Source organism: Mesocricetus auratus, unplaced genomic scaffold (assembly GCF_017639785.1).
Source record: "Mesocricetus auratus isolate SY011 unplaced genomic scaffold, BCM_Maur_2.0 Super-Scaffold_100001, whole genome shotgun sequence".
Taxonomy (NCBI): domain Eukaryota; kingdom Metazoa; phylum Chordata; class Mammalia; order Rodentia; family Cricetidae; genus Mesocricetus; species Mesocricetus auratus.
Genome location: NW_024429187.1, coordinates 14,374,762 through 14,387,849, shown reverse-complemented (window position 1 = coordinate 14,387,849; position 13,088 = coordinate 14,374,762). Strand labels below are relative to the sequence as shown.

The following is a 13,088-nucleotide window of genomic DNA, read 5'->3' as shown; positions in this document are numbered from 1 at the left end:
GATTATCCAGCTGCAAAGGGACAAATACGGATGCATATTTTATTTATAGTGTCAAATGTTACATTAATCACTACATAGGATGTAAGCAAAATGAGAAGTAAGAAAAGCCACCCTAGCAAAGGAGTAAGCTGCTTAAAGTATAGACTCCTAGCTTACGTCACCAGCGTTAGCTTACGTCACCATCCTTAGCTTACGTCATCATGGCTAAGCTTAGCTATGTATATTTAAATCTTTAGGCAGTTTTTTTTTCAGATTCCTTTGTTTTTGTTTGGAGACGACTTGCTTCGCTGTGTAGCCCAGGCTGGCCCCTAACTCACGGTCTTCCCACCTCAGACTCTGTGCTGGGGAGGTGCCTGTGAGTCACTACACCCAACTGCACATCCTTTCTAAAGATGCCCTCTCATTCTTAAATGCCATCTTCCTTTCTCTGTTTACACTGTTTTATAGTCGTTAATGGGAAAGGAGTTGGTATAAAAACATGGTAAGTTTAAATCTATGAGCGGTATCTGAGTATGGACACATGCATGCCACGGTGCACAGGCAGAAGTCAGAGGACCTGCTTGGGAGTCACCCCTCACCCACCCCCTTGCTTGAGGCAGAGTTTCTCATTTCATCACTGTGAATGCCACCCACTCTGTGGCCTCTGTAGAGTTAAAACAAAGTCTCCTTTATGTTGACCTAAGTGGTTAAAAAGTTGAAGAAGCCAGATCATTGGCAATCTAGAGGTTGAGTTTGCATTAATTCATCTTTATTGAAGGATATTGGCCATGTTTCTAACAATAGCTGTACTTCCCAAGAGACAAAAGATAGTGAGGTAGTGAATTTTTTGTTTTAAGAATTTGACTCATCAAATGCCAGTGTCTTAAAGACAGGCTCTGCACAGCAGCGATTAGCAAGGCCGTGATTACAGTAGAAATCGATGGTGTAACTCTTGGCACACAGCAGACCAGGGAATTTTGAAAAGACACACACACCTAACTGATTGTTCCAGGCCAGCCAGATTATAGTATAAGAACACAAACCCCAAGTCTCCAAGTTGTGAAGATAGGATTCATTTTCATACATTTGTGGACATTTCTGAAAATGGATATAACTTTATTTCTTTTAAGTACCTCTGTATAATAAAACATGCATTTGCTGATTCATAATCTCAGTTTCATAATGTACCGGTGCGTAAAATGGTTCTCAGCATCGGCTGTAGGCAGCAGACATGTGCTTGAGTTCCTGATCCCTGTTTAGATTTGCTGCTGTTAAAGACAGCGTGGATGGGAACCTGTAAAAGGAGTCCTTGATTGTTCTAGATAATAAAAAGCCGGAGTCAGATATAGAGGGAAACGCTGAGAGATCAGAGAGGAGTAAGCCGCAGCACACCTTACCTCCTTAGTGTCTCAGCGGACAAGAGAACAATTTCCTGTTTCTCCCTGCTCATATCCCGTTTCCGCCCAGCCACCTCACTTCCTGTCTGTCTGTACAGACCTCCAGACCTCTATGGTTAGCTAGTGGCAAGCTCCAGTCTCTGACTCCCAGACAGGCTCTATTTGTCAAGGACGATATCACCATAGTAACCCTTTAGAGGGAAGGAATTGACAAAACAGTTACCATTTTTTGTTTGTGGTTCTGCTCTAAAAAGGATAAGCTAATACAGATTTTTATCCCCATTTATGTATTATTTTAGTCACGAGGAGTGTCTCATTTCCCAAGTATTTTAAATCCAGACATTTTCCATGGCACCATGCTCACAAAATTGTCCTCTTCATTTCGTTTTGAGTCCCTCGACTAAACAACAAATTTAACAAATTTTTTCCAATTGTCCACAAGCTACATGTGCCTGATAGTATACGTTGCCTACATTCAAAAGGCCGTGTGTCTTAGCAGGGGGTGTGACACCGATGATGAAGCCAGAGTATGCTAATGATGCCGCTGGAGCCGTCATCTTCACCGAAACTGCACCCCCTTGCTTTCTATCTCCACTGTTGGCGTTCATTTAAAAATGTTATTTGTTCAAAGTCTATCTTGATTTTTAACTTTTTGTTCCTGCAGCTCTTTGACTTGGTGTACAGAGAAGAGACCCTGCTGAACGTCATCAAAAGCGTCACCCGCAACGGCCGCTCCATCATCCTGACGGCGGTCCTGGCTCTCATCCTGGTCTACCTGTTCTCCATCATCGGCTTCCTCTTCCTGAAGGATGACTTCACCATGGAAGTGGACAGACTGAAGATCAGAGCACCAGTCCCAGGTAGCTGTCCTCCCTCTGAGCACCACTCCCCCCACCCCAGCAGCTCTGACTCGTAGGTCCCTTGTTTGTGTGGGATTTCCAGACACGCTGCGGATAGGTAAAAATTTTGCTTTCCACCTTTTTGAGACTTGGTCTTGTTTACCACTGCTGCGGTTTAAGGCTGAAATGTCCTCCTAGCCCCCGTGTGTTTGAACATCTGGGCCCTATGTGGTGGCACTGTTTCAGCTGGGGGGATGCCTCTCTGGAGGAAGTGGTGGGCCTTGGGTAGGACAGTCTGGCCTCACTTCCCTTCCCGTCTGCCCTCTGCCCCCTGACCGCTAATGCCGTGTGACCCGCTGCCTTGGCTGCCCCCACGTCAGGCGGTGTCTCTTTGAACTGTCAGCCAGAATGAGCTGTTCATCCCTTCCTCGAGTTGCTCCTTGTTAGGTGTTTGATCCTAGCAGTGACTAGAGTAATAATCGAATGTCTAAGAGCTGAGAATTTGAAATACTGCAGCCTGTATGCCGTCAGTGCGGGTTGGGAAATACACAAGAGACATCATCTGCACTCCATCCTACGGGGTTCTCAAATGCTGACCACATTGCGGGAAATTCCAAGATTCTTTCTTTTTTCCCCTCTTCTTCCCATTTTCTCCAAAGAACAGCATCCGGCACCTGAGAGCCAACACCCAGCCATTTTCCCACACACGCTGCCTCACGTTCAGATAACTTAAAATGACAAGTGTGATTTGGAAACCATCAGGTAGTAAGAAGTGTGTTTTGGAAGACATGCGTAGGGGCTGCGGCTAAAGGGACCCACTCCTCGGCGAGTGGCCGTTGGGGCCCCTGCGTGACGTTTGTCGCAGGACCACTTAGACGTCACCTGGTGTCCTCACTGAGAGGCCCTGGCATGAGGAACTAGCCTCCCCTGCTATTTTAGACTTACTTTCCTTGTGCCTTCTGACCTCTCCTACACACCCTTTGCTGCTGCGTTAAATTCCGTAGCTGACCTTTCCCCAACCCTGCTTTACTCTGTAGAAACCACGGTTCTGCGTTGTTCTGTTTTCTTGGTCCCACTAACTACTGTTTGTAGAGAGAGACAGGAAACCCCAGAAGGACACGCTTTCCCCTCAAACCACTGGACTTTAAAGCTAAAGTTTAATTAGCGGAAGCATATGCCGCATTCCTTCTTGCCTTTAACAGATAGTTCTTTTTTTTTACTTTATTTACTTATTTATTTTATATTCTGGATCAGTTTCCCCTCCCTCCTCTCTTCCCATTCCCTCCCCTACCTCCCCTCCCCACCATCCACTCCTCCCGTTTCTGTTCAGAAAGGGTTAGACCTCCCGTGGATATCGACAAAGCATGGCTTACCAAGTGGCCATAAGACTAAGCACCTCCCCTCGTATTTAGGCTGGACAAGGCAACCCCGTGTGAGGTGGAGGGGGAGAGTACTGAAAGGGATGATGAAAAAGGGGGTGAGACCCCCCAAGGGAAACTCCCACACAAGGGTAACAGATAATTCTTACCTATGGAATTGACAGTGAACAGTACCATCTTCCATAAGCTTGTGGGGTGATTCAATGGTGTTTAGATCTATTGGTTAGTGAGTCCACACGACTCACACATGTGACGGAAACACCAGCTTCACCGGGGACTTGAACTCCACACCAAATATTCGTCTCTGGGTTCAGGACTGAAATGTGGTGTTGTTACCTCGGGTGCATCTTCTAGAGTTTCACAGGCAGGCTATCAGCTTTCCACTTACTTTGGGCTGTTGTAATAAACAAAGGCCCGAGAACATAGCTTTAATACAAGGAAATGATTTACTTTGGCAGCTTTTGTTTTCAGTTAATGTCACTTAGCCCCATCACTAGGCCTATGGCAAGACAGAACACTGTGGTTGGGCAAAGATTCTTACCCAGTGGTGGCTTTGAGGCTGGGGGAGGAAGGTGGTTCTCAATACCTCTTCAGTGGTACTTCTCTGGAGGGAGAGATCATGTAGCCGCAGCCAGTTGGGGCGTGGTCACAGATATGTGGGAGAAACCAGGGATAAAAGAGGGTACGGGAGGGGACCCCACTCTCTCTTGGATTCCGGTTGAGGTTCGGAGACCATAGAGTGCTGATTCTGGTTCTCAGCTTCTCATGTAAAGTTGCTTCTCTCTATCTGAATAAACATCCAACTACCTTTTCCCAGCATCCTCAGCGTAACTCGTTTCCATTCTCAAATCCCGGAGACCCCCACCACCACTAAGCCTCACCTCCCAAAAGATCAGATACCTCCCTGAGCCGGTGACCAGACACTCAGTTTATAGCCCTTAAGGGACACTGAAGATGCAGACCATCCCAGCAGGGTTCATGCGTGTGAAGGAAAGGCTTTTATTTAAGTCCCCCAGAACTCCACTCTTTCTAAGCTGAGTTCAGAAAGCCTGGCGTTGTAATCACTTGCTAGATTAGAGGCCTGGCCACAGTTCATTCAGTAGAGAGGACATGTGAGACAGAAGCATTGCAGCTTCCAGAACAAACATATACAGTAGTTACTGTTTTATTAATTCTGCGGTAAATATTTTATGTTGTTTGAGGAAGAAGTCAGTGCTATATTATGAGTGCACTTTCTTTAGAAATAGAAAAAAATACAACATAAGAAACACTAAAGCTGAAATTTCAAGCTCTGTCTTTACCGAAAATGTGTAGAAACCAGTCCCTGGCTCTCGGTGGGCTGGAAGTTTTTTTTCGTAGCTTACGATCCTAGAAAAAGCATCTCTGTTTCCACACTTTGAATTTCATTTCTGATACTACACAGTAGCATCTGCCTTAAGTCTGCTTTCTGTTGCCACAACAGATTACGTAAGGCACAGTGGCTTGTAAAGAACAGAGGTTCATTTAGTGCATGGTTCCCGAGGCTGGAGGGATCCGCTTGACGTTTGAAGAGGCTGTTCTTGTGGAAGATAACAGCGTAGGGTACCCCAACACGAGGAGTGGCAAGCCGGGCTTTAAAATGAATCCACCGTAGAGATAACCAGTAATCCATGAGCACGTTACTCCAACAGATGCCAAGTCTGATCACCTCCCAGGACTTCACAGCCAGGCTTCAGTTTCAGTGTGTGCCTTGGCGGAAGCATCCTGGCCTACAGCAGGATGCGCGGCATCTTCTTCATTTTTTGCATTTTTGAGCACTGTCGCTCACAAAGCTGACCTTGGGTGAAGTTGTTGAGGCTAACACACTCAGGTAGCAAGTGACTTCTGCATTGCAGAGGTGGGTGCTGTTCTTCCAGCAGGCGTGAAGCGAGCAGAAACCCCACAGGTGGGAGCAAGCAAGCGGGGAGGTGGAAAGTCAGGGCCTCAAGGTGCTGGGGAGGGCGGAGACAGCGCTGGGGAGGGCGGAGACGCGCTGGGGAGGGCGGAGACACGCGCTGGGGAGGGCGGAGACGCGCTGGGGAAGGCGGAGACGCGCTGGGGAGGGCGGAGACACGCGCTGGGGAGGGCGGAGACACGCGCTGGGGAGGGCGGAGACACGCGCTGGGGAGGGCGGAGACACGCGCTGGGGAGGGCGGAGACACGCGCTGGGGAGGGCGGAGACACGCGCGTCTTGCAGGTATCATTGGCCATTTCGGGAATGGGGACTCCACCTCAGGGCCCAAGATCCGCTGCTTAGTGGGTAAGAAGCGGCCACACAGGCACAGCCAGAGCAGTGTCTAGGGCTGCTTAGTGGGTAAGAAGCGGCCACACAGACACGGCCAGAGCAGTGTCTCGGGGGAAGTGCCAGGAAGGAAAGCTGTGGACTGTGTTTCTCATACCTGCCCTCTCCTCGTTCCCACCTGCCCAGAGTACAGGAGAAGCCGCCCTTGTGGCTTTGTAACCTGAGATCTCCCTCCGCTGTTCCAGCCGCAGCTCTGATTCTGAGGATCTGAACCCCATCCGTTGGGTGCTTGGTGGAAAGTTCTGGGCTAGAGGTTTGCATGACTCAGCCTACTGTGTCCCTTTGCTCTCCTTTGATATTATAGGCTGCCGCTTGGTAGACCCCCTGGGCTCCCCGCTTCATATTCATGCTCATAAACCCGTGGTTCCTTTAGGGAAATCTTCTCCACTTAGGTATCTCCTTTCCCTCCTGGATACTCGATCTCCCCCTCCTGCTGCGTTACCTCATGCTTTCCTCACCCGTCAGCTCCAGCCACGTCTCTGCTCTTCGTATCCCATCAGTTCTCCAAAGCCTTGGAGTCTGAGCCGTGGGAGCCTAGTGTGAATGCATCCAGAGTTTGCTGAGGGGCTGTCATGGGGCTCGCTCAGAACTCCTCCTCTGTGCCTCTCTAACCACCAGTCTGCGCTCCCTGGCCTGCATCAGTGCCGACAGAGACAGAGACAGCACCGTGAGGCCACCTGTGCCTCCCCAGCCCACCCAGTCTTCACATGTCCTCCCGACACCAGCTCCCGCTTGTAAATCTACTTCTTCTGGTCCTCTCAGCTTATGAGTCAAACTTCCAAGTTAAACGTTGCTTCATACAAATAGAAAGGCCGCTGTCTCTTGTACCATGTGGGCCAGGGAAACCAGCAGAGAGAGGGATTCCTGGGGGCTCGGGAAGGAAAGTTAGTTCCCAAACATGGTTCTGGAAAAAAAAAGTTTTCTCTCCTTGGGTTGTTTGAAGCCCTTCTTCTCTGGGGCCCATACCTCATCATGAGGACTGCCCACCCAAGGTCCTTGTCTCAGCCACAGGGACCAGTGACTTGAGCCTGTGGACGGACTCTCTGCTTGGGAGGAAGCTGTCCTGGCAGCCCAGGTCAGAACCCCGCATGCATGTGGCCAGAGTAATAGTAGTATTCACGGAGGTTTAGGTCAACAATATTACTCATGCTTTATCACAGCCCTGAAAAGAAAACAATTACGTGAATGGAGCCTTTTGCACATTGGTGATGAATCTATTCTCTATTTATAACGTTGCTTTGACAGGCAAACACATGCGCAGGGCTCCAGGCTAACTCACCACAAGGTCAAAGCATAAATATATTTGACTCTGTGTTCATGTCCATTTGTCATGTAGCGTGTGCCTCTCTACAGATCTCTGCTCTGTGTTCTCCCCAGGTAATCACGGAGCTCCTACCATGACCTTACCTTCCATGATGGGGACCTGTCAGAAGGAGAGCTGCTCACACACGATCCCCTCTCCTGACACAGGTGTGTACTGACAGCCCAGGTCTGTATAAGCCCTTCTAACACGTAATTGGGTGTGTTTTATGTTTATGGGAGTTGATCTTGGAATGTCATAATGTGTTGAAACAGAAAACAGAGGGTAAAGGACCAAAATAATTCAAGCGAGAGAAAGGACTCTGCTCGTGTTATTCTGAGCTATCTTGGTTCTCTGTTTTACCCAACCTGGCAGATTTATCATGTGGAATGTGCCGCCCCCCCCCCCAAACAGCAGCCCGCACTAAGGGATTTGCTTCTGACAACTTGACTGCCAACAAGGGTGTGGGCAAGCATGGGTTCTACTCTAGAGACCTGGCTGTAAACCTGGCCTGGCCACTTGGCTGGCTTATGGTACACAGGTTTCCAGAACCATGTTTGGTTGGCTTATAAGGACAGAAAAACAAATACACAAAACCTGTCTCCCTCCTTGGGAGCAAGCAAATGTCTATAAAACAGCTTTAGGTCTAAACCATTCTCTTAAGATGTGGCAGCAGTCTGGGAGTGTGGCATGTGTGATGTTTTCTAAATTATAGAAAATAATATTGTATTTCACAAAGCAGTAGATACAGTGGTGTGTGTGTGTGTGTGTGTGTGTGTGTGTGTGTGTGTGTGTGTGTGTGTACCTACAGAGGCCAGAGAGTGTCACAGCCCCTTGGCCTGGAGTTACAGGTCAAGCGGTGGTGGGAGCCAACCCAGATCCTCTGCAACACGAATATGTGCTCTTAACCCCTGAGCTGTCTGTCTCTCAAGCTCATCTCACATTATTGACCTGGTTTCCAGGTTTCAGTGTCCTTCCTGTCCCTAATTCTGTCCTTCCTGGTCATGTGACCTGACGTACCACTTGTCCTTACTCGGCTCTTGACCTAAGAGTGGTTCTGCCATTTCTAACTCACTGAAGAAAGATACATCATAGGAAGTGGGTGTAGCCCAAAGATCCTGAGAACTTTCATCTGGATCCTCACAGATTAAAAAGGAATCCGACCTCCACAAGAGATCTAGGAATGTTGCAAAGGACAGCAACAGGGACTTCAGGGCCTGGAAACACTCTCAGATGCACAGAGGTCATGCTTTATGAGATCCTTCAGCTACCTAGAAATTTGTCACGAATTAGACGGGATGGGTGGCTTAATACGTGAAGTACTTACTGTGTAAGTGAGAGGCTATGAGTTTGATTCCCAGGATGCACACACACACACACACACACACACACACACACACACACACACACACACGCACACATGCAGCTGGGCATTGCATCTGTAACCTCAGTACATACTTATAACCCCAAAACTGGGGAGGAGGGGACAGGAGGATCCCCGGGGCTCAATGGCCAGCAAGTCTAGCTAGGAGTAGTTGAGAAAGGCAACAAAGGTTCACCTCTGACTTCCACATCCATGGGCATGTATACCCATCCCATCAATTAATTCTTCCCCCTTCTCTCTCTCTCTCTCTCTCTCTCTCTCTCTCTCTCTCTCTCTCTCTCTCTCTCTCACACACACACACACACACGCATGCACATACACACTCATGTATACAGAGAGAGAGAGAGATGTCACAAATAAACTATCTTTCAATCTACGTACTTTCTAAGTTTTTACTTTAAATTAGAAAATTCTTTGTGAAAGCCACCTCCCTGGTTTTGGGGCGCAGTGCCTGCTCACCCCCAGTGGCAGGGCGGTCTGCTCCATCTCTCCTCCTCCCCACAGCGCCCTGCCAAGGACCCACTTGAGCACCTTCTGTTAGTGCAAAGTCATTGTCGGCAGTTTCCAGAGTCTGTCTCCATCTTAAGTCCCCGACTACAGATGTTTCTCCCTTTTCTAAGGACAAGTAGGGACAGTTCTTCACTCCTGTGCAGTGCTCCCTCCCCCCAAGTCTCTGTCCTTTGGGGGTACAACAGAGCTGGTAACAGTGTGTGGAAATCTTGTAGAGAAAGCTGCTGCAGTAGGGGAGAAGGCTGGCAGAGCGCCAGTGGAAGTGCTGGAGACCTTACTGGAGCTGGGGGTGAGGGGGACGTGGTGGGGGGCAGCTGTCCTGGAGCTGGGGGTGAGGGGGTGGGGCAGCTGTCCTGGAGCTGGGGGTGAGGGGGTGGGGCAGCTGTCCTGGAGCTGGGGGCAGGAGGGGGACGTGGTGGGGGGCAGCTGTCCTGGAGCTGGGGGTGAGGGGGTGGGGCAGCTGTCCTGGAGCTGGGGGCAGGAGGGGGATGTGGTGGGGGGCAGCTGTCCTGGTGACGGATCCCCCACAACCAGACCTAGAGAGAAGCCACAGCAGAGCCTCTGTGCACTTTGACGTTCAAGTGTTAAAACTGACTAGTCTGTGGATTTGACTTTTGTTTTTTACAATTGAAGTTTTAATTCTTTAAAGTAAGGATGTCACTCTTTAGCTCTGGATGTATGGAAACTCAATATGTAGATCAGACTGGCCTGGAACTCACAGAGATCCACCTGCTTCTGCCTCCTGAGTGCTGGAATTAAAGGCGTGGATTTGACCTATAAATTTTGCCTATGTGAATAATTTCAGTAATCAAAACTGTGTAGATTCTATCTTCAGGGCCATATTTGCGCTAACATTTGGCAAGATGTGTTTAGCTGCAGTTATTTGACTGGCAAGCCTATGAGTTTGATCTCCTGCACCTCTTTAAATGGTGGCTGTGTGTGTTTAGCCGCCTAAGTAGAGAGAAAGCTGAAGTCTGGTGTTTGTTGCGCAATACGCGTGACTTAGCCTTAAAAATAGCTTTCTCCTGTCTAGGGCCGGGGTGCAGTTCTAACTCGTGAGCTGTGGCGTGCAGTTTTGAGGGCCTTGGTCTGCTCTCTTGGGGCCAGCAGGGGCACACCACAGAATGCCCAGGCACACGGCACCTGTGTAAGAGCCAGGCAATGGCTGCCCGGTGCAGCTGGCCCTGAAAAGACTCCTGAGGTGCAGGTCCGGTCATTTCCCCAAGCAGCAGAGGACTCACGTGACAACTGGCAACTAATTCAACTCGAAAAACACTCCAAAGCTTTTGTATTTCATTTACTACAAGCCTGCTAGAACCTCGGGTGAAAATACCTACATCCCCACACACACTGACTTTTCCAGAAAAGCCAAGCCTTGTTGAGACAATACTAAAAGTCTAATCATGGCTACTTTGTGAGTCAATATCATTTGCACGTTCAGGAGAATAAAAAGTTGGTGTATGTTTACCATTTGAGAGACCGATTTTAATCTCCCAGTACCCTACTTTAATAGGAAAGGTTGGTGGATAGCAGAACTCGTCAAGATAACACACACTGCATTTTGGATTCCCATTGGGTACCAGCATTTTAAAACATTTTCCTAATTGCAAAATAACTTAAGAACCGCATGTCTATAATGGATGGATTGTCACTAAAGTTTAAGACAAGAGGGTTTGAGTTGCTGCCAGACTTCCAAGTGAATCTCAGCTCCAGGCTGCTGTGTCCACAAACAGCAAGTAATTTATTAAAGCATAAAAGGGGACATCGATAAATACTTATGTTCAAGCCGGGCGGTGGTGGAGCACGCCTTTAATCCCAGCACTGGGGAGGCAGAGGCAGGCGGATCTCTGTGAGTTCGAGACCAGGTTGGTCTACAAGAGCTAGTTCCAGTACAACCTCCAAAGCAATACAGAGAAACCCTGTCTCGAAAAAACAGAAATAAATAAATAAATACTTATGTGAGCCTCCCCACATGGGTGCTAGGAACTGAACTCCGGTCCTCCGGAAGACCACCAGCAAATACTCTTAACCACTGACCCTCCCCAGCCCATGTCCAATGTTTTTAAAACATATAGACTAACACTCCAAGTGAAAGGACAGCTTATTCAGATCCTGAGGGATAGGTCTTTATTCCTTTCCTCAAATTAAACTATTTATCATCATGGATTAAGAAAAATTGTTTTTCTGGTGGTCAACTGAAGATGGATAGATAAGCTCACGTCACCCAAGTGTCAGATTTGTTTCTTGTATTAAAACAATGGTGTTTCATAAGATGTAACAGCCACTGTATGTGGGTAATTGATCTCTCTCTCTCTCTCTCTCTCTCTCTCTCTCTCTCTCTCTGTGTGTGTGTGTGTGTGTGTGTGTGTGTGTGTGCCCCCATCCCACTGTACCTGAGGGAATGTCTGTTGGGCCTGACTGTGCCGGCCAGACCCTTCATTGGATACTTACGCAGAGGCCACTGCCTTCAGGACACCTAGGCTGCCGTGCGCTTGCTCATCCGCTGACCCACTGCCTTCGTCTTGGGGACTTAAAGTTCCCGTAGGCTGGGGCACTTAACACCTGTGTCTCCTTTTCATCACACAAAGCCGGCATTGCCTAAAGAGAAGCTAGTCTCACAAGTGACCACAAGGTGGCACTTACCTGTGGGAGCCCTGAATGACTTACTGAGAGTGGACTCCTGTCAAGCGGTAGACCCTTTAACACAGCTCATAGAGGCTGCTGTATCACCCCAGCATGCCTGTGTAGCTACTGGTGAGCAAGATGCCTGGGCCATTGCTGGCACTGACATAACTTGGGCACCCTCCTGCTACCCAATTTTTATATTTCAAAAACTTAAGTCGCCCTGCCGTGTCACAACTCTTCGCTTAGTTCTTGTCAATCACACAGTGGTAGGCTTCACTGTGACACTTCCACATTGCCATTTAACGACCTTGGAATATATTCAATCCCCATTACCCTTTCTTGGGCCCCTCCCCTACCCTTACGCTTTCAGGACTTCTAAGTGATACATATGAGAGGAAACACACAATTCTTGTCTTTGTTCCATCCATTTCCCTACAAATAACCCAGTTTTCTCCTTGTTTATGAATGAATGCAACTGTTACGTATGCAAACCACATTTTCTTTGTCTGCCGGCCCCTTAATCTGTAACGTATATGCAGGATGCTTCTGTCGTCCGCGCCTCAGTAGACACGAGCACGCAGGTTTCTCTGTAATGGGCTGTCTTTGGCTCTTCGGAATCTGAACCAGAATTGGGGCAGTTGGATCGTGTTCTGGCTCAGGCTTTAATTGTTTGAGGGACTTCCATGCTTATGTCCATGCATTGGCTTACATTCCCACCTGCCCACCAGCTGTGTATAAGAGTCACATTCATACACACACACACACATACACACACCCTTACTAACAGTTGTTGCAATTTTTTTGCTCCTTGGTTTTGTGTCTTGTTTTGTTTTTGAATCTTGATGGTAGCCGTCTGATATGGGGTGAGAAGGGACCTCAGTGTGGTTGTGATTTGTATTTCTGCTGCGGCTGGGTCAGGGTGGTGACATATATATATATATATATATATATATATATATATATATATATATATATATATATATATATTATGTGCTTCTTGGCAGCCCGTCCATTTTACTTCACCGTGGCCAATCACATGGTGTGATGCGTGGCTTTCCCTAACTCCCAAAACAGCTTTGTTCCCTGCCGCTCCCCCGTGCCCACCAAACTGGTGCCCATTGGCCTTAAGTTGGCACCTGCTGTGCTGCAGCCGGGCAGTTGCCGACGGACAAGTGCTTGTGCCCAGTGTCCCATGAGACTCGTTACTCTTTGCTCTGATCGGAAGCCCTTCTCTCGGGAAGCGGCAGGAGCTATGTGACCTCCTTCCTGGAACCCGGAGATTCTCTGTCACCATCTCTTTCCCGGTCACTTCCTTTCCTTTTCCTGTCACCACCACAAAGCTGTCCGGGTCCCCA

The 13,088-nt window shown here is 48.4% G+C and overlaps 1 protein-coding gene across 1 annotated transcript in view; it reads left to right on the top strand.

Moving 5' to 3' along the window:
* The window catches only part of Itpr2 (inositol 1,4,5-trisphosphate receptor type 2), a 394,738-nt gene that overhangs the window by 324,341 nt on the left and 57,309 nt on the right, over window positions 1-13,088 (top strand). Inside the window, exons 51-52 of the mRNA XM_040743610.1 lie at window positions 2,041-2,236; window positions 7,292-7,384. Of these exons, the coding sequence (XP_040599544.1) occupies window positions 2,041-2,236; window positions 7,292-7,384 (289 nt within the window). The remainder of the gene's footprint in view (window positions 1-2,040; window positions 2,237-7,291; window positions 7,385-13,088) is intronic.